At 30.5% G+C, this 27,689-nt stretch overlaps 2 protein-coding genes across 4 annotated transcripts; both read left to right on the forward strand.

Moving 5' to 3' along the window:
* Positions 1 to 1,738: 1,738 nt before the first annotated feature.
* Positions 1,739 to 26,286, forward strand: LOC129918109 (uncharacterized). 3 transcript variants are annotated; one of them, XM_055998458.1, is made up of 11 exons: positions 1,739 to 1,835; positions 4,406 to 4,549; positions 4,611 to 4,718; positions 4,790 to 5,524; positions 5,693 to 6,016; positions 6,087 to 6,392; positions 6,451 to 6,579; positions 6,659 to 6,823; positions 6,896 to 7,309; positions 7,395 to 7,664; positions 26,141 to 26,286. In XM_055998458.1, exons 2-10 carry the CDS (start codon positions 4,513 to 4,515, stop codon positions 7,616 to 7,618), a joined length of 2,442 nt encoding a protein of 813 aa, XP_055854433.1. In that variant the 5' UTR covers positions 1,739 to 1,835; positions 4,406 to 4,512; the 3' UTR covers positions 7,619 to 7,664; positions 26,141 to 26,286. The 3 variants fall into 3 exon arrangements, with proteins under 3 accessions (XP_055854433.1, XP_055854430.1, XP_055854432.1); XM_055998455.1 differs by lacking the exon at positions 26,141 to 26,286 and having other exon boundaries at positions 7,395 to 8,330; XM_055998457.1 differs by lacking the exon at positions 26,141 to 26,286 and having other exon boundaries at positions 1,819 to 1,835; positions 4,410 to 4,549; positions 7,395 to 8,330.
* Positions 14,354 to 16,917, forward strand: LOC129918110 (probable G-protein coupled receptor Mth-like 1). The gene has a single exon (XM_055998459.1). It carries the CDS (start codon positions 14,878 to 14,880, stop codon positions 16,696 to 16,698), a length of 1,821 nt encoding a protein of 606 aa, XP_055854434.1. The 5' UTR covers positions 14,354 to 14,877; the 3' UTR covers positions 16,699 to 16,917.
* Positions 26,287 to 27,689: the final 1,403 nt, after the last annotated feature.

The raw sequence follows: 27,689 nt of genomic DNA on the forward strand, positions 1-27,689 counted from the left end.
TGGGTGTGTTCATTTAGCTGCCATTTTGATGTGTGCGTTCACATTTGTATCTTTTGGTTTCGGATAACTTTGATAAAATTGTCAGCCTTATTGTTGAATTATCTATTTGAATTTATAAGTAACATTGTACCAATTCTTCACAAGATGAACTTTTGCAGAGTGTTGTAAGCCGTTTTGTGTGAAAGTAGCCGCAGGTTATTTCGAGTTGGAAATAATTTAATTTGCGAAATTACCACATTTTGGGCTGTATTGAAAACATGTTATAACCTTGTACAAATACATATTCAATCCGTAGCTCACCAACTTGTATTTTCTGGAATCGGTGGTAAAATTCTGGTTTAGCACTTGGTTCAGAATCAATATATTTCAAAATTCCAAATCCATGTTTGAACCAAAGTTGAACCGCAGCTAATCCGCAAAAATCGGCAAGTTAAATTCCAGAACCAAAAAGCTGCATTTCGTTTGTACAACTGGCTCTAAATGCCAACTTATCCTAAGGGCCAGTTGTACAACCGTGGTTCAGTATCGGATCAGGAAATTTAAGGGCCAGTTGTACAAAGGTGGGTCAGCCTCGATTCAGGAATTTAACACTCCGATTTCGGTGGATTAGCTGTGGATCAAATTTGGTTCAAGCATGACTTTAGCTAGTTTAAATTTGGATCTTGAACCAGTTGCAAACTGCACCTTTAACACTAATTTCAGAATATAATAGATGCTGAACCACGGATTAAATATTTGTACAACTGGCCTTTACTAACCAATTTTGGCGGATAAGCTGTGCCCAACAAACAATATCAATTCTATACAGCTTTACAGGAGCTACATTAACACCTGTAAAGCTTTATAGAAGCAAATTTGTTAGTCGGGTGGATCACAGTACACATAAAAAGGTAATATCTTCCAAACTGTCAAAACATGACAATTTGGCGACCAATGTCAGCTACCGTAATTCGTATTTCGTATAAAAACCATGCACACCACTAATTTTTTAACAATTATTCACCATTTTCCGCGAAGAAGCACGAAGAACATTTATTATTTTTTAATTTATATTTTTTTCAAATGTCATTTTATAAATAAAAACAAAAACAAATTTCCTGTTTACTGCGATTGAAATATAAAACTTAAAGGCAGACCTGACAGAATAGTGCCCATACTTGACAAACAAATTTTGACAACGTTCGCCAGATATTACCTTATTATGTGTACTGTGGCTGTGGATCAACTTTGATTCAAGCATAGATTTTGCCATTTTCAAATATATGGACTCTGAACCACCCTACTAACAATTTTGCTTCTATAATGCTTTACAGAAGCAACAATTGCATCTGTAAAGCTTTATAGAACCAAAATTGTTTGTCGGGCAGTAGTTAACCTCAGCTTAATGCCTGAAATTCTTAAATACATTTTAGCACGTCTAAATTTTTGAGATAATTTTGTATGGGACCTAAAATCTAGCTCGATCTACGTACTAGTTTTTTTAGCACCGATTTCTGCAGTCAAAAATTGCAGAAATACGATATAAGTATTATCACAACTGGCTCTGAATCCTGAGTAATTGCAATTTATTTCAATCTTCTTTCAACACTTATATTTATATACCTAAACGAAATAACAAGTTTATCCGGATAATAAGAAACTCAAATCTGAACACATCTTATTTATAACAGTTATAAATTATAACAGTGATAAATTTTGGTTCTGATATTTTTAACTGTCATACTGACTTATCAGCAACATGAACACATCTTTCTATCAATAAACAAAAAGCAATAAACAATTTCACACAAAAATTTTATAAAATTATAAAAAAGCTCTTGTTTTTTTAATAATTGGTAAGAAAATTTATAAAAAGTACCTAATTTGTATTTCATAGTATTATATACATGATATAAAATTAGATTTTTGTGCAGTTTGTTAAGTGGATTTGAATTAAATAGTTCTTGCCAAATCACCATATGCATTGCCTAAAATACAAAGTTGTGAATTTTTCGAGACTCCCATCCTTACTTGGCGTGGGTAATACTTGTCTTCGTGTCTTGGTTCATTGGTTTTTCCGCTCGCTGTTTTCAGCAGCTGTTTACATGTTTGAATTGATATTATTGGTTAGGTCCTTGGAACTCTCGACTCTCAATCAAGGTTAACTTCCAAAGAATGTTCGATATTGAAATCTTGTTTTTTTATTGTCACTAAGCAGTTTGTTGAAACAATACATCTTTAAATGCCTGAGCGGCTTATTGAACGTAGTAAAATTTAGCTGCAATTCCTCTATGCCCTGATCATAATGTTTTTTCCTTTACATTGGACGCTCTTAAGTACTCCACATAACTTTTGGCAGTCTGTTCTCTTTAAGTATCATTTCCTGAGAAGATGAGCTAGATGCCACAGATTTTTTGGATATAAAATTTTTCATTAGTTTTTCGACTTCCGAACACCCACCACTCATAGGTATCTATATCTAGGTTTATGGTTTTGAAAATTGTCAAGAGTTGCGCATTACGAATCCGAATAATAATAACTTATTGTTTTTTTTTGCGCTAGGTAGTATCTAGTCCAGTCTATTATGCTAATGTAGTTAAATTTTGCTTAGAAAATGTTTCTTATGCTGCTTTATCTCCATAGATACTGGGTATCTCTGTTTTTTGTCCAAACTGCCTCTATTAGCAACTTTAAAATGAAGTACCTTTGCTCTTTAATTAATTGATTTCAATGATGTGGTAAAGGTATATAGTTTAGCTTCATTTAAATATAACTGATTTTATTCAAATCACGTAGAAACCAAATCTACGTCATGCTCCAGTCTTAAACTCTTATTTAATTCAATTTCCTTTACACTCATAACCCCTGTTATTTTGCTGCAAACAATCAGCTATGACTAGGTCCTAGAATCTTAGTACTGGCATTCCTTGTAATTTCGAACCTACAGCTCGTTTCAAATCAAAAGTCCTGTCTCTGAGTTTATTTTCTGCCTTCCAAGAAAATTGAGAAGAAATTAACCCTTTCGAACCCAAGCTATGAAAATCAATATTAAAAAATGTTTTTTCGGTATTATCGGGTCAAAAACATCACAACTAAGAAATATGAATAGCAAAAAGTCATTTTCCAAAATAATAAATAGCAAAACTAATGTGTTTTCTCATGTTACTTGTAAGTAACATGTACTGCCTATGAATGACCACCAAAAAAAGTCGGAGAGCTGAGAAAATAACTTTTTATGAAACTATAATGTATGCTTCTTCTTCTAAGCAAAAAAAGAAAACACTTTCTGCATTAACATTTTTTATATCTTTTTTTTTTCAAAATTATGACCATATATAAAAATTTTTTTTTTTTTTTTTTTCAAAAAAAAAAAAAAAATGTGAATTTCAGTCCCTTTCTCGATAAAAAAAATTAAAGGTAAGATATTTGACTAACTTTTTGTAATAATCCAGTAACTAGGCATTATTATCTTTCAATTAAGCCATCGTAACCTAAAAAATTGTTTAATTTAATATTTTTTACGAATTTTTAAAAAATGTTACATGAGAGTAACGCTGGGTCCGAAAGGGTTAACAAAAAACTCAATTTTATTCGCTCATTACGACAGATTAACTCAAAAATAACAACAAATCATGCTTGTTTGAAGAAAGAAATACTAGAGAAAACAATAAACAAACGAAAAATCTGAATTTGTTTATTAATGATTTCTATGGTGAAAAATAAAAAGAAGATATTTAATGCCCAATTATACAAATATTATTATTTTTATTATTTTAATATCTTCGGTAAAGTTATCCCAACTGCCATCAATAATTAATATGGATTGGAATGATGCTTTCTGAGGCTAACAGACGGATCAATTAATTAAAAAAGCGATATCAAGAACTATTCTTTATTATTTTATCTTTATTTTAGAAAAAGTTCAGCTGCGTCATAAATGCTTCCTTCCAGTGAGCGATTGAGTTTTTTTTTACTTTTGCTCAATTTTCCATGGGACTTTTGATTTGAAACGACTTGTAGCGGATGTGATTCGAAGATCTACTTACAGAGTTCTAATCTACATGTTTAAGCTTTTCGGATATCAACCACATTATTCGCTGCTGTGTTAAATGGTTTTTTTTTTAAAGAACTCTAACTTACTCGTGTGTCAAGTTTAGTGTCTTTGTACAACCCTTACAATTCGTTGAGAAGCGTTCTGCCTGTCTAATTCGTCCAAATAAAACACTTTCAGAACGCTTCTGAATGATTCCGGACGCTTCTGGATGGCCAATCGATAGCGACATTATTCACTTGTCCGCTTGTCCTATAAAAGGTCTGAGATAAGATTTCGGAGTGTTTGCTCACGCATTTAATTCAAATTAAATTCATTTTTTTCATTAATTTGTTTTGAATAATTCATTACTACAGTAAAATTCTTTTTATACAGATAGCTAGGCAATACTCACATCTTTAATGGTTATCCGTTTAAAAGCCTTAAATCATAAGAAAAAACGATTTATTCTCTAATTGCTCCAGTAATTTGAAACGATTGAAATGTCGTCAGAATCAGAAATTGCATACGAATTTCAAGGTAAGAAGCAAAGTATTTCATTTTATTTTAACATGTTTAATGAATTTTTCCAATAAAATAGGATTCACATATCGGTTTCTGGATGATGTTGAGTCTGAGATAACAGACTTAACGGAGGTTAATATTGTTCCTTCGCCAGAAAACGATATCCCTGAAATTTCTTCTACAGGTATGTTTATTTGTACATACATATACAATTTATAGAATGTAATTAAAAAAAACTATACTTTTGTATTTTAGATCCTGGTTGGACTGAAGAAGAAATAAGATATATGCGATACAAATGCCAAACTTATTTTCCTCAGATTGGACCGAAAAAAATATTTTCAAATATAAAACAAATGTTTCTTAGAATATCAAATGAATTGGGAACCAAGAGCTTAGAACAATGTGAACAATATTATCGAAATGCTGTTAAAAAAGAAAAGCAAAAGAGAAAGAAACTCAACAAAAACAAAATCAACAACGTTCAATATTGGACCGAAAAAGAAACCAATTTATTGATCGATAAATGCAAGGTTTACTCGCCTCAAGTCGATGCCAACATATTACTAAACAAAAGAGAAATGTGGGAAAAGATTGCTGGTCATTTGAGAAATAGAACTCCAATTCAATGTAAACGACATTATTATCATATTCGACATAAAATAAAGGATAAAGCTGGAAGTGATCCAATAATAAATCCCAATACAGTGAAACTTGATCACAATGATGGGTTGGAATTAAAAAGTGAAAGTGATCAAATGATAAATCCTAAGCGAGTGAAACTTGATCATAATGATGGGTTGGAATTAAAAAATAAAAGTGATCAAATAATAAATCCCAATCCAGTTAAACTTGATCACAATGATGAGTTGGAACTAAAAAGTAAAAAGGCAAGACTTGTACTTAACACTAAACGTTCCTCGGAAAAACAAAACAACGATCCTTTAGTATTTCCAGTATTAACGAAATTCCCGATACAACATCACGCTGGTAAGATTTTGATATTTCTATAATTAATCGGTTGTTTAAGACCTCATAGATGTAAATTATTTGGACTTGGAGATGTTTTCAATTTTCAGAGATCTTGAAATATTTTATGTTTTAAATGCTGGTAATGTAATAATATTAAAATAAATTCCTGTTAATTTTCCTTTGCAGTGTGGACTGATAAAGAAACTGAACTTTTGATTAACAGATATACAGAATACATATCCGAAATTGGGCCATACAAAAAATTCCGCATAAAAAGACAAATGTGGCAGGCAATAGCAAGAGAGTTAAAAAACAAGACTTTTATTCAATGTGAAAGACATTACTATAGTACTATCAAAAGTTGTAATAGTTTACCCGAACCTGTGAAAAAAACTGTTCTCGATCATATGAAAAACAAACATCAAGATGACCTAATTACAAATGAAAAACTGTATGAATTTATTCAAACCTCGAAGCTAGTATCGACCTTACATCAGAGTATAGGCCAAGGTAATTAATACAAATTCAATTACAAAAATATTATATTTAGTTGTATATGTGTCATTATGTTCTCTTGTAGTATGGACTGAAGATGAAACAAAACTATTATTCGAAAAGTACAGAAAATATGCTAGCCAAATTGGGCCGCGTAAACAATTTCGCTATAAAAAAGATATGTGGAAACATATTGCTTCAGAATTTAATGGCAGTAAAACCTATCAGCAATGTGAACAACAATTTTATAGAATTGTTATGAAATATAAAAGTAGTGAAAGAAATCAAATGGAAACCAGTGAGCAAGAGGATGAAACTAATAAAACAGAATTTGTAGCGAGCAACGATTGGTTAGATTATTCAAGTCTTGGTGAAATGAATACAAATAAACGTAAGTTCTTAAGTAAGTTAAACAAAAAATTTTAACTAATATGTTATGTGTTTTGAAGGATGGATGGAAATTAGTAAGGTAGAATGTGGAAAATACGAACTAAATGAAACTTTTGAAGACTTCAATTCGAATACTGAGCCAGAAAATGATGATCAAATAAATCAATACTCAGAATCTTCAAATATTGGTAAAATTTTATCTTTAATAATTTTTTGTTTAGAAATTAAAAGTTACGTATTTATGTGTTTTGTTATATTATTTTGCAGAATACCCAGAAATGACTAAGATAAAAGTTGAAAGTATAGAAATAAGCGATGACGATTTGGATGATTCAAACAGTTCGGCACATTTTAGGATTGAGCCACAAATTGATCTTAGTATCAATTATTCGGATCCTTTGAAATTTGACGAACCTTGCACAATAAAATCAGGTACATGTTAGTTTCATTTAAAAACTAATGATACAAAAATATTTAATATTCTCTTTTAATTTTTTTTTGTAGAATCAATACAAAATAGAGTGTTGAAAGAGCCTGTTAATAAAAGCACAGTCAGTTGGTTAAAGCCTGTGGACCATGAAGAAAACCAGGAAAGAAGGCAAATTCAACAAGATTTAAATTTTTGTCATGAATCTGTTGACAAAAGCAAAACCAGTTGGTTAAAGCCTGTGGATCCAGAAGAAAATCAGGAAAAAAAGCAAATTAAGAAAAATCTAAAAAAATCCCCTGAGCCTGCTAAAAAAAGTTCAATTAATTGGTCAAAACCAGTGGATGTAAAAAATTCCATTGAGACTCTTAATAAAACCACAAATAGTTGGTTAAAACCTGTGAAGACAGAAAATAATCGGAATGAAACAATAGTTGAGCTAAATCCAAAACTGATTGATAATTCTGCTTTACAGAAGACAACATATTTGGGTAAGTTTTATTCGATTTGCCAATATCGAGTACAAAAATATTTACTTTATTGTATTGTATTGTATTTTGTTTATTTGTTTTCTAGTATGGACTGATGAAGAAGTTGCATTATTATTCCATAAATACAATCAATACTTGCCCCAAATTGGACCGCAACATAGATTTCGCTATAAAAAAGATGTGTGGAAGCAAATTGCCACAGAATTAAAAGACAAAACTTTTCAGCAATGCGAACAACAATATTATAGGACTCTTATGAAATGTAGAATCAATAACGATCTTGCTACAGTGAGCGGAAGAATTGTGTAACCTCCATTCCAGACGAAGATCTGGATAAAATAGAAAATAGGACAAAGTATGAAGTGAACTGTATTTAACTATAAATTTAACTACTTCGTTTTTGGATGTCCAGAAGCATCATTTGTACAAAAATAATTCTCTGTCGATTGGGTTCCTAAAAAAAAACTATGGACCATATTCATAGTTCTTTCATAAGCTTTGACTTTGTGTTTGTCGCTTCATAGACAATTTAGACCTATTTCTTAACCAATTTCCTATGGAAAAGAAATGCTTCTAACTTGTGTCATAGCTTAAAACTCCAGTATAAGTTAGAGCTGAGGCTGAATCGGATTTGTGATAGTTGACAGTCAAATTGCAATTTTTTTGTAAGCTTGTAGAGCAGCAACAAAATACTGCAATGTCATTTTCATCATAAATCACATTAGCCAGTTTCACCTCTGGTTTTAAAATATGACTATGAATATGGCCCTGTGTGTCTTTCTTTTCTTTTTTTTGAGAAAAGCAACACGAAGAAAAAAAAAACAGTTATAGCGTTTTTCATTGTAATCTGAAACCTTAAAGAAATGGTTCAAAATAGCATCATGAATGATCTAGAACTACCCATTTTGCTTGCGATACACATGGCAAATTTAAAAATTCAAATTTGCGTATTGACGAGATGTCTCACGATAAGTCAACTGATGAGTCCAAGAAACGGGGCGAAACGCCAAATTTTTGTATGGAATAACTGGTTAAACAGAATGAAAATTCGCTTGTAGCAAAGAAAAACGCCGTGGTACAAGATGTCAAATAAAATCGCTCAAAATGTAGAAAAAATGAACAGAATTATGTGGCGTACAAAAATGTCAATTGCCTTGAAAAAAAAAAAATAGGGTGCTTTCATAAATGCATGGTTGCGCAAGTGTGACGAATGCAGAGCTTTCATTAATGCAAATGACAAATGTCAGGTGTTCATAAATGCAAAACGCAAATATTTGCAGCGCAAATGTGCAAATGAAAAAATTCTCATGCGCAATGAATTTAAACTTAAAGAAAGAAGAAACATGACGTAAAAGATGATACAGCTTCTCTTTGTTTCTGAATTCTGTCAAAATATATATTGGAAATTCAAAGTTCAAGTCAAAATAACAAAAATAGCCGCGAATTTCTTGGATATAATAAATTTGTAAATATTGACAGAAATGTTTAAAAAAAAAGTTTTTTTCTTAGAGGATTGAATTAAGATAATATAGGTATTGTTATTTTGGAGAAGAGGCTGAACTGCAACTTAAAAAATTTGACAAATGACGCAAATCAGAAAAAGTGTTCATAAATTTAAAGTAAAATACATGCGCAAATAGTTTTTCTGACATTAGTCTGATCGCAAATGACCGCATGTAAACAAAGCAACCATGCAATTATGAAAGCACCCATAATTTTAACTGAGTAACCACATTAGAAACGTCAAAAGTCATTCCGCTTGTAGCTTGAAGTAAAAGTCGACTCGACTTGTACCACAGCGAATTTCCTTGCCACAGCCACAGCTACGTATTCTGGCACCAATATACTAATTTCATACTTTTTAACTTTGACAGCGACACAAGACACAAGCCACAGACACACATTCTGGTCTACCAGTAAAGGCCATAAAAACCTATATTTAATCTAAAATGATTTTCTTCATCGTTGTATCTGTCAAAGCTCTAAAATGGCTCTAAAGATTTTGTATAGTAAAAATTCATTTTTAACAAATTTATTATTGGTGTGGGTGACTGTAACTATGTCTGTTAAATGTCAGAAAGCGAGCAAAAGTTCAGTCTGGTTGAACTTTTGCTCTCTTTCTTACGTTTCCTTACGTTTGTCAAAAAAAGCGTACGTAAGAAAAGCGTCATTGTGTGAGGATACACAGATTTCCTATAGTTGAACTTTTCGCAGTTGTCAAAATCGACGGCAAAGCGTGATTGTGTTTCAGCTTTAACTTTTAAAATGAAAAGCTAGGGAACGTGAATGATCAGAAGTTTTTCATTATGGGAAATTCTTTTCATTATTTATCCCTTGGAATGTATTTCTAGGGAGATACAGGATATTAAAATAAATGAAGAATATCAATCCTTAAAAAAGAGGCATTTCTTTTGCACAGTGATTTACGCTATAGCTCTATAATTTTACATCTCAATTATTTAAAGCCAGAATCCAGTCAAGTTATACTTATACATGCACATTTAAATGAAATTTGGTAGTGAATAGTGTTTTTTTTTTTTTTATTTATATTCTTTTCGGAACAAAATATTCTTTCATAGATTTTAATAATAATAAAAATTAAGATAAAATTGTACACATTAATAGCCTAAATTGCGATTGTCTATTTTATAAATTGATAAGATTTTAAATTATTTGTTTTATAAATTCCAGTAAAAGGTTTGATAATTTTTTAATAATTGTAATTCGAAATTAAATTGATCAATGCTTTTGAAAAGTTTTTTAATTTTTAAAGTAATTAAGTTTATTAATATCAAATTTGAATTTAAATTTACAATCAATTTATAATTATTGACAATTGCTACGAGGGTGATTATTATCTAATTCTTCATTAACACATAATAAGATAAATGCCAGAAATCAGCGGTAACTATTTGACATGTTAGGTCATTCTGTAACTCTATTATAGGCATACGTTATCGTTTCGACGATAGTGTTAATTTTCGTTAGGTACCTCACTATTCATCTGTTCAGTCGGATTTTAATATGAGAGATCCACGAGGAAAAGCAATAAAAAACGGGTTTGATATAAACTATGCCAGATTTTCCTGTGGAAAATGCTGTTTTGAAGGCATAACAGGAACTGGATCAAATATCTAACCCTGTGTATTCATCAGATGTTGTCCATATGGCGACTTGTTTGGGTTGATAGCACACTGCCTTGCATATTATTTACACATTAAAAATTGAGTGGATTCGATGGTTTTAACAATTTCATTTTTAAAATGACTTTAATACTTATATTAATCCATGCTAAATAAAACATTAAATTAATTTTCAAATTAACGGCCATATTATTCACTAGTTTAAAAATACATCTGGATGTAAAGAAATGTCAAAAATAAATCCAAATCCATAATATTGTAATGTTTTATTCCGGGTTCGCAATAAAACTTATTTCATTTATTTAATTTCCACTTATCTTTCCGTTCAAATAACAACACACTTTATTTCAAATCAATTTACTTTTATTATTCGCTCAAACAAACACACTTTTCAATCACTTTATTTACTACTAACAATTTCCAACACTTTATTTCACTTTGTACTGTACTCTTTCACATTCAAGATTAAACTGTCTCCGGTCGGTGTCCACGCTGCCCTTTTATACCTGAAATTCGGAATTCGAGAATGTCTTCGAAGGTTCTCGTCTTTGCTTCTCGAAGCTTCCTTTCCAAGAGGGGGCGCTTCATACTTCCAGTCCAGTGGGATATTTTGGGATATTCAGCAGTCGAGGCCCTGCAAACCAAACCTCAGTAGTTTAGGGGAAATTACAACCACCAACAAAGTCTTTACTTTGTAGATGTATGTGTTTCCTTATTTACCAAAACCTCTCCCCTCAAAATATTGTAGTTTTGTTTCTCCTGAAAAAAATAAACTCATTGGTAAATGGGAGGAAAAGAGTGCGATGTATGCAATGCTCAAGGTTTTCTCTCTTTTGTAATGGTGGCTCGCCATTTTCCTGCATTTCTAGTGAAACCTTGATAGCCACAGCAACATTAGCTAAGCAAAAAAAAAAATTTCTGTGCTCCAAAATAAAACAATTTAATTTGAAAAAATAAATATCGTCTTAATCAGTGTTATTTGTGAAAATTATTTTCAATACACAATGTGTAGTAGCACAAATTCTTCGGCACGCCACAAAAATTCCACCACCATTTCTTTCCATCATCAAAATGCACAACCTTAGCCTTGTGCATTTAGAAAAATTAAAATAAAAAAAATGATACAAAACCACCACCAATGGATTTGGAAAATAAAGGTATGCTTATTTTAAAATTAATAAATTATATAATTGTTGATTTTTCTGTCTTCTAGTGGAGATCAATTCCAGACATCAATGACTGAGTTTACAGTTCGAAATTTTCCTCCACGCCATCCAGAACGAGTGAAACGAATCTAATGTTTAGTATAGACTACAATACTTGAGTGTGATCCACATTTCACAGACTTGTAGTGTAAGTTAAAGAGATTCCCTTCTGCTCTTTGTGAAGCTGATGGTACTATTTTTTTTTTCTCAGGTCTGCACCCTCCTACCACTTGTTGATGTGTTCGCTCTAATCCTAGACAAAACCAACATTCAACAATAATGTCGAGTATAAAAATGACGTCAGAGACTCCTTGCTCGCCACAGTATTGGATGCAGTCCGTTCGAGTGGCAATCAAGATGTGCAAGTTCGTATTACAAATACATTGCTAGGAAAGCATTTTGTTCCCCTCAACAGTTGTGTGCATGAAGCGACTCTCCTTCGTTTAGTGAAAAAGAATTTCCAAAATTCCTGACGTAGATGTAAGATTTAAGAGAAATTCAACGCCAACATTCCTCATAGAAGTCTGAAGTAAAGTGTCTCACAAGACGTTCATGTTTTGATATATAATTCGACTGAATAAATCTAAATCTCTAACCAAAGTTTTAACTTCAGAGTTTATTTGTAATTTCATGTGTAGTTTCAAAAGGTTTAGATTTACTGCTTCTCTTACGTACATATTTCACCACTTAATTACGTACTTCTAGATTCAAGGAGCCATATGGAGTTTCAGTAGTTTTTCTGTAGCTAAAAAAGTACTGGAAAATGTACATCAGAAGCACTTCCAGATGTGCTTCGCTGATGTAGTTTTGAAGTACACTTGTCTGTACTTTTATAGGAGGGGAAATTCATTTCATCTTGCATGCAAGAAAGAGATAGATGCTTCACGTATTCTTATATACAGAAAGTATATAACTGAGTTTTTTCCCGAGCTCCTATCTTTTTTCAGTGGAAAAGAAGTACTTCTTTGACGTACATATTTCGTCGGTTTTTTCTGTAGTTCTACGTTTGCTGGGGGGAATTTCTTTGGATGCGTTCAGAGGGTAGTTTCTTAATTACTAAAGGTCCGTTCACATTTCTACCTTTACTGTAGCAGGTAGTGTGTTCAGACTTTTATCTTAAAAGTAGTTCGGTAATTCATCGTTACAATATTCACTACTTAAATCCAATCTTAACGGCCATATTATTCACTCTGGATTGAGTTTGGATTAAAGTTAATTTTAAATCCAATCCATTAAATCTGAATTTCATAAATCCAAGGATTTAATTTTTTGTTCATATTATTCACTAAAAAAAAAATTGGGTGATTATTCAATAAATTTTGTATAATTTGCATTTATCTTTATTTTTCCTTTACAAAATACTTTACAAAACAACAGAACACTGTGAAAATGAATTTTACATCTGGATTTATAAAGTTAAACGGACCTCCAGAGAGCAGTTTAAATTTGTTTGGATTTAACAAGATTGGATTTAAAAAATTGGATTTAAGATTGGATTTAAGTAGTGAATATTATGGAATTGGATTTATTTTTGACATTTGACATTGTTTACATCCAGATGTATTTTTTAAACTAGTGAATAATATGGCCGTAAATCAAATTTTTTAAATCCAATCTCGTTAAATCCAAATAATTTAAACTGCTCTCTGAGTGAATAATATGAACAAAAAATTAAATCCTTGGATTTATGAAATTCGGATTTGAGCGATTGGATTTAAAAGTAACTTTAATCCAAACTAAATCCAGAGTGAATGATATGGCCTAAACTGTAACTGTAACAAAATCAAATCTCATTTTTAAATCAAATAATATTGGGGCCAATATGACTCCATTATATTTGAACGAAAATACGTTAAATTTGTTTTTTATTGAATAATTTTTATTTTCCTTCGGAATATTTTTTCCCCGGAATTTATTTACCTTGCGATTGTACTTGTCTATCGATAGACGACTTTTGTGGATAATCGATCATCGAAAATGAATTTTGGTATTGTGAATTTCTTTTGTGAACGATATTATTTTTGTATAATCATTCGATCTTTTTCGTTTACAATTTTGCTATCGACTTAAATCAAGTTCACAACAACAAATACCAAAATAAATATTTATTGATTCGATCGACTTTTATCGCATCAAAAGTTGAACAACACTTACAATAAGCGTATATTTTCAGCGAAAGAAAAATCAAATAAAATTAATTGATTGCCAGTCTCAATAAATTCGGAGGGAAATTTTCACGTTTATTTTCATCCCAAATTAGAAAAAAGTGAATCATTTCCCAGGGATATTTGTAATTTTATATTTTTTTTTTTTTTGAAAAGAATACAAAATGTGACTTGTGTTACTTTCAAATATAAACCCTCAATTGCTTCTTCGGATTAATTCAAAGATGAAATATATCATAAAGTCATTTTGGATAGGTATTCACTTTTTGCAAAATAGTTGAACATAATTTCATTTTGAATTAATTTGGAGAAAAAGTGAATTGTGTTTATTCATGCACGAAATGTGTTTATTCATGAATTTCTGAAAAAAAAAAACAATAACAAATTCAACTTTGGTGCGATTTTATTTGAAATTTTTAAATTCACTTTGTTAAATGTTTGAGCACCCTGTTTTTATAGTCAATCTATTTGAGGCCTAAGAAAAACAGACACTTGGCATCACTACTAATGCATACTTCATTTTTTTTTTCTTTTCTACTATTTTTCTTCCAACTGTCTTGCAGTTTTGCTTCTTCAAGTTTTCTTCAATCTTCATTCGTCCCATCGTTTTCGTTGTCGCTCGTACTCGTACTCGTCGCACTCGTATTTTGAGTGTGAAATTCGAACAAAAAAAAATACTCTGTGGTATTCTTTGCTTTTTGCATTCATTTTTGTTTTAAGTTAAATATTTTAAAAACAACGCCTCGAGAAAAGAAAAAGTCCAAAAAATAAACTAAAAAACAAAATATTCTCTACTCATCCTCTCTATGTTGTTATTTGATTGCGCAAATATAAAAAGTAAAAAAACCCAAATCCGGATTGCATTGCAATTAATATTATATTGCGTGTGACCCTTTTCTTTTATTTTTTGTCTCCAGTTGGATTTACTTTTGAGACTCTCTGTGCAGTGTGTGTGCACCACTATAGTGTGTGAAAACAAGTAAAATTAAAAAGACAAAACGGGATTGTAAAAAAAAGCAAGGCTAGGTACCTTTTACCTACTCAAAACAGTTAAAATGAATAATTTAAATTTCCTCCACATATTCACAACAATAATTATTTTATTAATTTCATTACTTTCCGAAGCTGGTCGCCCTCCACCAGCAAAAAAAATAAACAAATGTTGTCGCATCGGAGAATATCTAGATCGAACGAAAGTCTGCGTCGCTGGCAGCTCCAACACTTGGGTTCCACTCATCTTTCTAATCAATCGTAGCGACTATTACACTCCCAAAGGTGAAAGCCCCAAATTCATAACCTTCGAAGAGAATACACGCCCGAAGGATTGTCAAGAACATCAAATGAAAATGATTATGGGAGGAGGTAATAATATTATTTTATTTTCAAATGGTTCATTATTTTTGAGAGAGAAGTCGACTTTTGTCGGAATGGATGATTATTGTGTTGACAGAGAAGTAGCTTTAGTTTGCTTCCGCCATATTCAAGCTGTCGATTCACTGCTTGCTCCACAAAAGCCACTGACTAAAGTACGAAAATGTTGCGGACCAAATGCAGCATACGATAGCAAACAAAAAACTTGCATCTATCAGCAGAATATAATACCGTCGACAACGACGACGATGACAAACCAAGGAGATATATTCAATTCCACAGACATTGACATAATCTTTGGATTCCCCGATTGTAATAGTACAAATTTTGCTATTGTCAGTAGTTTCAATTCGGAGTTATTCGATGTTGAAAGTGGGAAGCTTACAATCGAATCAGAAAAACAAATAACATCAGATCAATTTTGTTTGGAATATACTGTCGATTCTCGAGATGATGCCGACAAGATTCCTCCAATTATTGACATCTTTACATGTGCCCATCATATTTCCTCAGAACATGCAATGTTGCGAAATTCCAATGATGAGATCCACTTTGCTGTCCTCTCAACGGGTTTGTTTATATCTGTCCTCTTTCTAGCTGCTGCTTTGGGTGCTGGCTTCCTAATGCCATCCGTCCATTATGTCCTGCATTGGCAGTGTCAAATATATTACATCTTTTGCCTTTTAGTCGGTGATTTACTCCTGGCTATTATACAAATGTCGAGAGATGCTTTAAGTGAAAGTGCCTGTACAATTTTAGCTGTTTGTACACATTTCTTCTTTTTGGCTGCATTCTTTTGGTTGAATACAATGTGCTTTAATATTTGGTGGACATTTAGAGATTTTCGTCCATCGTCGTTGGAAAAGAATCAGGAGCTATTTCGATTGAGATTGTTTCGGGTTTATGCTTGGGGATTGTCGTTTATAATTGCTGGAACTGCTGCGATTCTAGAACGAACATCGGAGGAGAATGATTTTTGGAAACCCGGTTTTGGGGCACATTGTTGGTTTAAGGGTGATTTGGAGATGTTTGCATACTTCTTTGGACCAATTGGAATATTGCTATGTGTTAATTTGATGTTATTTGCATCGACAGCGAGACAATTGACCTGTGGGTTATGGAAGAGAGATGATGTAAAATCTAGTAGCGAAAGAACTGCTTTGGGTAAAGTTTGTCTTAAACTTGTCGTCGTTATGGGTGTAACATGGATGGCTGATATAATATCGTGGATTATTGGAGGTCCCAAGTATCTTTGGTATTTCACAGACCTTATTAATGCATTGCAAGGAGTATTTATTTTTATTGTTGTTGGATGTCAACCACAAGTTTGGGCTGCTGTTAAGCGTATTTGGACTTCAAAGACTCGCCAGGAAGCAACAAATACTACAAATGCTGTACAACATTCGAGTTCATCGAATGGATTGCCATCGATTGGAGATACAACAACAAATAACACAGTGGCTTCGGATAATGCTACTAAGATTCCAATGGAAACTGTATGTTAAGAAACGAGAGAGAGAGCTCTATCTAGATAAGCAAGTATTTTTTTTTTATTTTATAAAATATGTATCTTATTCAAAAATCCGCTGCCAAGAGTATTGAAATTATATTAAAATAGAAAAACCTTTATATAATAAGACTAAGTATACAAAATAAGTATAGGCTTTAGATGAAAAATGACTTAAGTGTTCTTAAAAAAAAACAAAGGAAGAAGTTACTAATTGATAGTGATGGATTTGAAGAGATATTTTTCTTGTAATGATAAAGAAAAATCTTAATTGACAAAATCCGATGAGTATAAACGGATTGTTAAAGTAATGTTAACTTAAAAAACGCAACTAAACACAATCTGAATTGAATCAGTTTTTATTGCATGTAAACTCACTTGCATTCCACGTTACATAATAGAGGCGGCAATGACAGTGGCGAAATAAATTAATTTGTATTTATAACAAGAGACGCAAAACCCTATTTTTGAACTCTTTATTTACTGTCACCCTATAGAAAATCAGAGCAAAAAAGTATGTATGCCCTATTCGTTCTTTTATTTATGCTTACAAGTTAGCGCCTTTAAATTGATGATTGTGGTGATGTGAAGATTTTTTTTTTTTAATGGTTAAATGCTCATTTAACCTGATCTATTGTTTGCTTGTTAAAAAAAATACATACGTATGTAGTTCCTCTTCCCTATTGTGTTTGTTGTTGAGTAAATAAGAGTTGGGTTGGGGCCACACAAGTTATAGTGCACGTTCTTTTTTAAATTCTAAAAAAAAAAAAAAAATATGAAAACAAATTGGTTAATTTAATTTGAAATTTTATTGCATTATGATTTATAAATGTTTGGTATATGAGAGGGGAGCATAACAAAAAAAAAAAATGCTAATAGAGGTGTTTTTTTTTTTTTTGAAATTTAAAATTGTTAAGTGAGGAGACATTAGTGTTGATTGGCTTGGTTGGGGTGACATTGGTTGGTTAAACCAAACAATTAGATTCGCTTTTAAGTTGATAGTGTGAACCGGATTGACCAGACAAAAATGTATTAAAAATTTAATTGAATAATAACTCAATGTAAGCAATTGGGAATAAATATTGAGATGAATTTTGGAATGTTATTGAAATTATTTCTTTTCAAAAGAAATCATATTTTTAAAGTAATAACAATAACAATTTTAAATAAGTTGACTGAACATGAAAAGTTTACTGGGTGGAAGTGGTGTTTGATAACGGCTGGTCCGATTTTATTAAAGCTAGGAAGTTCAAATTAGGTATTAGGTCTGTTTAATGAATCTGATCCGCACAGAAGAATAAAAAAAGATCACAAAGAAAAACCTTGCTCCAAACTGTTCTAAAAAATATGACAAATTAATAAAACAAAGATTCTTCCAAATATAAAGGAAAAATTAAAAATGTGAACAAATATGTTCAGAATTATAATTACTAAATTCGGTACGAAGATCCGAGGAAACTTTCATGTTAAAAATACCATCTCCCAAAAAATTGAACACGACCGACTCAGTTGGTATTGTCATGTTCAAAGGAGAGATCCTGAGAACGCCGTCAAAAAGGCAATATCCTACAATATTCCAATATGAAGTAAAAAGAAAGGTAGACCTAAAAACTCCTGGTACAAGCAAATGCAAAAACACCAGCATTCAGTTGGCCTCAGAAACTGAACAATACAAAACCGGGAAGCTTGCCGGTGATTTCTGAGGTCACTCCGGCGAACCCCACGGGCGGATCACTAGTGTGAGGCAGATACGTGGGATAGTTATGATCCCCTTTTGAGTGTATTGAAATGTTTAAGTCGAGATGTTAGGAAAAACGACACATGTCAACTTTTAGTCGGAAGTAAACTAATGATGAAATCTTTTAATATTTACAGACCACTATCTTACTATCTATCCTTACAAATTTAAAGATTTCTAAAAAAAATAAATAAATGATTTGCCTTAAATACTAAATTGTATGGAGAACAAAATTATAAATTTCTCGGAATGAGTTGGAATGGACTTGTGCTGTTTTTCCCCCGGCCCCTCTAATTTATTTATATTAAGAGTTATTTTATTTATAATTAAAAAAAGTTTCAACCGGATTCAGGTTTTCCTTCATGTCGATACCGAGAACATTTGAACCTGCTCTCAGTTAATGCAGCAAATTAATCTCACTCAAATAAACTAAAGAAGCGGTTAATATAAATGAATATTATGTAAAAGCCCATAAATAAAAATTTTAAAAATTTAAAACAATTTTTGTCAGTTAATCTAGAGTTAACTCTTCAATATAAATGAGTTAACTCGAGCTTAACTTTAACCCCGCACTAAAAAACTGTGCCTAGGAGATTAACATTATGTTAGGTCAATGAGTTTTGAAAGTTTTTTTTTTTATTACAGAATGAGTTGTTTTGTTGAGAAATCCTTAACAAATGACTGAAGATTACTGAGATTAACTTATTTTAAACATGATTCTTTTAGGGTACCATTAAATTTATTTTGAACATAACACATAATAAAGTGTCGGGTGAATAATGGATAAACCTGAAATTATTTACTGCCAGTCATTTAAGACATCCAAGGACCTAGGTCAAACTATTAAAGAACCTTTCACTTATTTTGGGTCTTTGCTTCCTCTTTGAAAAGTAGTTTTTATTCCATTCGACTTTTGTTCAGATACCTTCTTTTTTAAATACATATTTCTTTTTATAGACTCAAGTATTTTATTGAGGCAAAACGAAAACCATGTCTTTTAGCTTTTTCATTCGTTAATGAACAAGTTAATGATATCTCATAGCTCATAAATTTATCGGAGTTTACCGAATTAAAAAATTCTTACAAAAGGATCCCTCTCAATCTCTTTATTATAAGAAAAATTTAATTAATATTATTATTATTGAAAAAAAGAAATGGATGAGTTAAATCGAAACGAAAATAGAAAATTTAATTAAAATTGATAACCACACATCCGACATCATAACATTTCTACAAAATTTGTGCTCACATCAAAAGCAAGACCTATCGATCCACATCAATATCTTTTTTGGCTACCTAAGAGTATCACACCCCAAAAATAGCTACGGGCTCATTAATAAAAAGATAATAAAATAAAACTTCACCGCCAACAAAATGAATGCAAAATCAAGAAAAAGATAATCAACTTTACTACGCTTTAATTAAATCCAAAAACCCGATAAATTCTTTCTACTCGTATTAAATATATTCAATAGATAATTAGTATCTAGGTACTTCTACATTCTTAAGTACCAATCCCACATTTTCTTCAACAACTATCAATAAAGGTCAATGTATTTTCAAAGCACATTGTACTTATTTTATTAGAAGTAGCACTTACATTACATGCATATGCTGCATATATGCGTTATTCATTTTATAATCTACACATTGTCGCAACCTGGAAAAGTGGAAAACGTTTGGAAATTTATTCATATTGAGTACAACACAAACCAGCATCTGTCGTATTGTTATGCTGCGTGCTGATGAATACAAAATACATAAATGCATGCTGCAGATCTACTTTGTCATTTGAAAAATCCCTAAATAGATGATGTACCATTACAAAATTGTTGTATACATCCACAAAAAATGTTCTTCTAAACAATATGTGACGATCGAAAGGTAGGGGTTGCATTGTTTGTGTAGTTTGATTTTATTTATTTATTTTTTTTGTAAAAAAAGGAAATGATTTGTTCATGTAATCTCTCTTTTTAGAATTTGGTCTTGTTTCTTTTATCTTTCTATGTTGGTTACTTAGTTTTCATTTTATTTTTGCATTGAAGGCTGAGTCTTATTAATTAAGTGACAATAAAATATGTGCATTGAATTAAACAAAGTACGTGTATGTAGACTAGACACCATAGAAATACTAGTTCATGTTTTTTTCTTGTTTTCACAAACTAAATCCACAATATCTAATGTTAGCAACTTCATGCTCGTTTAAATGCTTGACAACCATAAAACCGTGTCACTAGTCACATAGGTCACAACATTATTTCTCGGTATACCCAGGTTCAAGCTACATACTTAAAATGCTTTTAAACTTAAAAGAAATTGACAAATTAAATTGAAAACAAACTTTTACTTTTTTACACACTTGACTAAATAATGTTTGTTGATGTTATTATAGTCAAGTGAAACTAAAAGCAATTTATTTTCGAAATGAAGCTTTTATTTAGTTCTTTGAACTAAATATTTATTTCTTTCTTCTTTTTTTATTTCGTAGTGCTATTTGAATTTGTTTAAAATTTAAGTTGGCTTTTAGCCATTTTTTTGAGAGTTGTAAGAACATTGCTGTTAGTGATTTTAAAAGCAGTCAAAGAAACAATTAAGCATAACATTGAAGGGTTAGTAGTGTAGTAGATGTCATATTGAGATATTGGGCCACTTTGGAGACCATGTGGAAGGCTAGATAGTAGATACAAGAGTTTTTCTGTGTTGCAAATGTTTTTGATAAACAAAAATAAAACATTTATACTTATATTATGATTCATGATTTCGAGTTATTTTTTAACTCGATCCAATAAAACTGAAATCAAAATAATTTGACCATTATGTTAAAAGTAATTGGACTTTTTATGAATAGTCTTTTACTTTACAAACAACACTCGGATCGAACTTTTTGCGAAAATATTTCCAAAGATGTACCATTGCCTCGCATATAAATACACGAAGACAACTAAGTTCAGGAACTGTTCGAGAGAACGTGTTTTCGGGAGTCAAACTAGATGTTTATTGACTAGGTGACCTATTGAGGATAAACACAGCTGAAGATACAGCTTTTTACCAAAATCTGTTATCAAATCCGTTGTCAAATAACATGCAGCGTGCTCGTTTGATTCGTTCTTTCTACTTAACCATTCTGATGTTGTGTCTATGGTAAATTCGTTTGATGTCAAAATCCAATTTTCTTAAGAAAATCTGTTGCAAGACTCCGTGCCGTAGTCGGTACTTAGAATCTTTATTTTCTTGTTGACTTTTCTATCAAAATTTTATACCGGCAAATTTTGAAAAGCTAATGATAATGACACTTTTCTTCTGAAGCCTTCCACAAGAACGACATCAATATGGCTACAGAGATCATAATGAATTATTTAAACCACTTCCGTCTCTGGAGTCCCTTTTTCTTTGAATGACATTCACGTAGATTTCACAGATCTTTTTATAGATCTATTTCGCTTTAAACTGGTTGATTTAAACTTCTGACAGTCCTGCGTCATAGACATGGGAGCTGAGGCCCCCGAATCAAGTGTTCTTCTGTTTAATTATATAATCAAGCTTGGATTTATCAAGCATTAAATAAGACATCTTCAAAATTTTCAGTATTTTCAATATCCATTGGTATTGTAAATTATGGTGAAAAAAAAAATAGTTGATTTTGATTTGAGTCGGTTCTGGTCCTAGGACCGGTAAAATCGGCCGTTAAACAAGAAGAACTTTATTTAAAATGAACCCTATTCTGAAAACCTATTCAATCGAAATCAATCGATGATTGATATAGATGTTTTTGTTTTTAGTAGAAAGTAATAATGTATCTATTTAAATGTTTTAGTTCGATTGTTTAGCCAATCTGATATACAGGGTGTCCCAAAAGTAATGGATCAAACGAAATATGCTGATAGGCCAACTTTAGGGCTCTCAGAATTTGGTAACTTGTTCATCCCAAATCCTTAAGGTTTTCGATTTAATGCAGTTTTTGTGAAATTTCGAAAAATCCCGACTTTGCAACAGTATTTTGCTTCTTCCGCTCATAATTGATTTTTGTTTTTCACAATTTTTTCACTAAAACATTGCCTAATAATAAGAAATAATTAATTAATCAAAATATTTTTTATTTCATACGCCATTTTGCTGCAAATTAATTAACAGTTCCATATTTTATAAAAACTCAATTTCTTTCTTTTATTTCAGAGCAACAGCCTGAAAAAAATTTGTATGGTGTAGCACTGGTTTATTATCTTGAAAACTTGTTGTGTTATTGCAGTTTTCAAAAATGTATAAAAGTTTCCAAAGTTGAAGTTAGAACTGAAGATATTACAATTTAAAAGCAAAAAAACAGGGCTTTTCAGAGAAAAATAATAAAGAAAAATAAACACAGTTTCTCGAGTGTTGTTTGTTTATTTCTTTTTGAACAAAAGCCTCGATTTTTGTTTGTTATTTTGCTCTGAAAACGTCTGTTTTTTTGCATTCAAATTGTAATATCTTTCGTTCTATTTGCAACTTTGGAATTTTTAATACATTTTTGAAAACTGCTATAACACGGCAAGTTTTCAAAATAATAAACCAGTGCTACACCATACAAATTTTTTTCAGGCTGTTGCTCTGAAATAAAAGAAAGAAATTGAGTTTTTATAAAATATGGAACTGTTAATTAATTTGCAACAAAATGGCGTATGTAATAAAAAATATTTTGATTAATTAATTATTTCTTATTATTAGGCAATGTTTTAGTGAAAAAATTGTAAAAAACAAAAATCGATTATGAGCGGAGGAAGCAAAATACTGTTGCAAAGTCGTGATTTTTCGAAATTTCACAAAAACTGCATTAAATCGAAAACCGTAAGGATTTGGGATGAACAAGTTACCAAATTCTGAGAGTCCTAAAGTTGACCTATCAGCATATTTCGTTTGATCCATTACTTTTGGGACACCCTGTATAAGATCAACTTAGTCAAGCTCAACTCTTAAATCATTTTACTGGATAAAAAAAGATAAAGTAATTCCCAGTAGGTTTTTATTAAGGCCAGACCCAAGTCTGTTCAATGTTACACTTAATAATTGTGACGTTTTGGATAATTAACTTAAGGCGATGAAAACACTGATTGATTTCACATTCTTATAAATAACAACACCTACTACCCCCACTCTATGTTTTTCTTTGTAGACCAACACTATTCATTGAAATCGATAAAATGGTGTCGAGACTCAGTCTTTAACTAATATTTGTTAAGTTCACACATAAGTTCATATAGTCCATACCCTCTGAAGTAGGTTCTTGGTATAGGCCACTGATTTATTGCGAATTACATTTCAGATAAGCTGGTGTGTACAGCATTACAGCATTTACTAGGTCACTTCCAGTATGTTTGAAAAGCTCTGTCTGAAATGAATACCTACAATCCAGTCTACCTACAAGAAGAGTAATACCATATAACCTAAGAAATGTTGAAGAGTTCAATATTATCCGGACCAGAACTAGTAGAGCACAAGCCAGCATACTCTACATGGGATTACAAGCCTTTAACTATCTTCCAATCAACATTAGAAACATCAACAATTTGAATCAATTTAAAAATCAAATATTTATATATGCCAAAACTTATATTAATTAAAATTTATAGGTCAATTATTTTGAATGTAACATAAATATCAAATGTAAATTATCATTAAATATAAATGGCCACTGAGCCAAATAAAGTTCAAAATCAAAAAAAAAAAAAAAAAAAAAATTAGTCGATTTTAAGGGACACTTCATTATAATTCAACTGGTTTATAGGATCTTTTTTAATCTCCAATGTGCCAATTTGCTCTAAAAAATATCTATATCTACCCTTGAATAGAGTCTTTTAAGTAATATAGAATCAAGCAGCTATCGTCTCTATTCTATATTCTATGTCGTGTTTTTATTTATATTCTAACCCAGTGCCTTGAAAACACGCACACAATTAAGGGTTGTTGTGAAAGTTATATATATTACACAATTTGATAGTTATGGGAGGCATAATACAATAAACATACGTGCATGGATTCAAATCACGTAGTTCCAGTCCATACGACACCAGTGACCCTAAACCATTTAATTAAAAATTTTACATATTTCATTTAATTTTTTGTTTATAAATATCAAGCTAATGACTTGTAATAAAAAAATATATATTTTAACAAATTATTGCTCCATTTCTCCAAATAAAAAAAAAACAAACAAAACAACAGATAAAGTGCAAACGAACTCTCTTAATCAGGCCAATAACTTTTCAAACGGCAATCGTAGTGAAATATCTATGATATATGATTATTTAAACGGAGGCCCATGACCCTCCTCAGTCGCTTTGGTCGGCTCTCTGCCATTCCACCCACAAGTTATTTCAAACAAACTGAAACAGAAACAGGGACACTTAAACAAAAAAAAGTTGTATAAATGTTTTTGTTTTCTTTTTGATTCATTGCCATTTACAATGCCTACGTATACTTTGTTGTCTGATTTTCTGGCTGGTTTACTCACAATCAATCGAACAACAACGAAAAAAATAATATACAACTCATCGGGGTTAATAAAATATAATTTTAAAAATTCCTACACTTTTGTAAAATCTGAAATGCCATTTGCCACATAAATAACAAAACATCTGGTAACGTTTAAAATAATGTCCTTCGATAAGACATGTAGAATATACAAATATTGTATGGTGGTTGTTAAAACTTTACATTGAATCGCTTGCGCAGTTTATAAAGTTTAAGGCCAAAACTAGACTAGATTTGTGTCAATATTGATAAGGGAATATTTTTCTATTAAGTCTCTGTATCTAGGATTGATTAGGCCAAGTCTAGAAACTTGTCACTTTATTTCAAGACTTCCATATTTAGATCGAAGTCGGAAACGGTGGCGAGTGACGTTCATAATACCATACAACTTGTGTGTGTTTTTATTTTGTTTCGTTTCAATTTGTGCGTTGTTTATTTGTTTTTGTTTTTCCACTGTCACTCTCTGATGTAAGTTCAACGATTGGGTATACAAAATGTGCCGCGTGTGTCTCGAGATTTTCCCAAAACAAAACACAACAGCAATCCATTATTCATAATGAAGCGCCGCTGTCACTGTCTTTATATTTTTTTTTATTTAATTTGTAGCGTGGGATTGTAACAGCAAATTAATCGCAATAATAAAATAAATTTTTGATATTTTCATTCATCTATTCTTGTTTTGCGTTTAAGATATCTTTATTATTTTTTCATTTTAAAGTTTAATATATTATTATTATTTATAGCGGAAATGGCAGTTATATTTAAATAATTTAATTTAAATTTAATGTTCTTTTATTTGTTTATCAGAGGCATCAGATATGCACACATAATAAAACAAAATGTGTGTTTTCTTTATAATATAATGTATTTTAACTTTAAATTTAATAATGAATTAACACAACGAATAAGTACACTTAATTTATATTTATTTAAAACTTTTTTTTTATGATAAATATACTTGTTATAAATCATAAATTTAAATGTATATTTTGCTGAGAGAGACTTTTTGTTTATTATTTTTTAAATTTAATAACATAAATACATTTGTTTTTTTTTTTTTTATATTTACATTAATTTAGATTGCTATAAATAACAATATAATTTTTTAAATCATTCATCTTGCTGTCTCGAATTTCATACATAAAATTAATTTCATTTATTTATTTTCCTTTAAATTTTAGTTTTTTTCTTTTTGTAGAATTTAAGAGCCCAAGTCCAAAAATACAACGAATGTTTAGAGATATTAGATTTTTAAGAAATGCTCACAATTTTATGTATACAAAAACATACATTATAATATATGTAGTATATACTCTATACATATATATTTGTAAATTCAAAATTTTTTATATAAGAAATTGAAATTAAAAACTAAACTAAAGAGAAATCTTTGAAGACTGTAAAATTGAACTCCAATTTTTCAAAATATATTATATTTAAATATTGTTATTTGATATAAAACTATTATATTAGATATAAAAAATGCATAATTATATACAATTAATATTTTTAAAAAATATATACATAAACTACATATAATTGACTTGAATTTTTACAAAATAAAACAAAAAAATTGAATACTCGAATATATAGCACAATGACTAATGTATTTTTTTTCTATTTCTTCATCATAATAATTATTATTATAAACTTTTATATACAATGTAGCTTTTTTAAAAAAATAATAACATTAACAAACACACATACACATATACAGTGCCTAGGCATACATCAATATTATATTACATCAAACAATAATAATTTGTAATAAATAAGTAATAAGAAATTAAGATTCTTTTGTTTATTGAAGATTTTTTTTTTTGGCAGCAATAAATTAAAATAACCTACCTTTGATAGAAATTTATAATTTATTTATAAATTGTATAAGTATGAAAAACAAAAAATAAATTTATTTTATTTCAAACATAAATTAAAAATTAAATTCTATTTTGTATTGGAGTCATTTATTTATTTTAAGTGTTTTTTGTAAACTTTATATACAAATTTACAAATTTGATTACTTAAATTATATTTTAATCGTTGAAATATAAATAAAACTTCTATTATAATAATATTAAATTTTGTCTTTTATTTGTGAGGTAGAAATAGCAGCCAGTTGACATTGGTGATTTGATGGTTATCTTCACAACAAAAGGACTCGAAAATGTAAATATTTTGGCTTTCCTGCAGCCCAGTTTAATATGTTTCTGCAATTTTCACATAAATACACTTGGACCACATTTTTTATCATCTTTTTATATCGGAATATGAAAACGCTGAAAATGTCCGTTTTGCAAGTTCTGTGATGAGTGTTTTTGCAAGAATTATTTTGCCAAAAACATAGCAAAAATCGTTTTGGCTTAATTAAGACTGTCTTGACAACATTTAAAAAAAAATACTTTAACAAATGACCTACTACGCAGCGCTAACGAAACTGCATCAAAACTTCATGTGGCTATGAAAACTTGACGTGATGCAAATATTTGGCTTATTAAATGAATTAAATAAATTAAATTCAATTTAAATAATCTTTAGGTTAGAAAAAATGATAATTTGTAAAAAAATGTTATTATTTTCATACTTTGCAAATCCCCTTTAGTAAAAATTAACATTACGATGATGGGAAAACAGCCTACCGATACTATCGATAGCAAAGCTAGATATAGATCTATTTTTAATCTAGAAAACAATATTTTTCAATAAGTTATAGTGGAATCAACTCTTTTTTAATTAATTCCATCAAAATG

Source organism: Episyrphus balteatus, chromosome 4 (assembly GCF_945859705.1).
Source record: "Episyrphus balteatus chromosome 4, idEpiBalt1.1, whole genome shotgun sequence".
In the NCBI taxonomy this organism is placed as follows: domain Eukaryota; kingdom Metazoa; phylum Arthropoda; class Insecta; order Diptera; family Syrphidae; genus Episyrphus; species Episyrphus balteatus.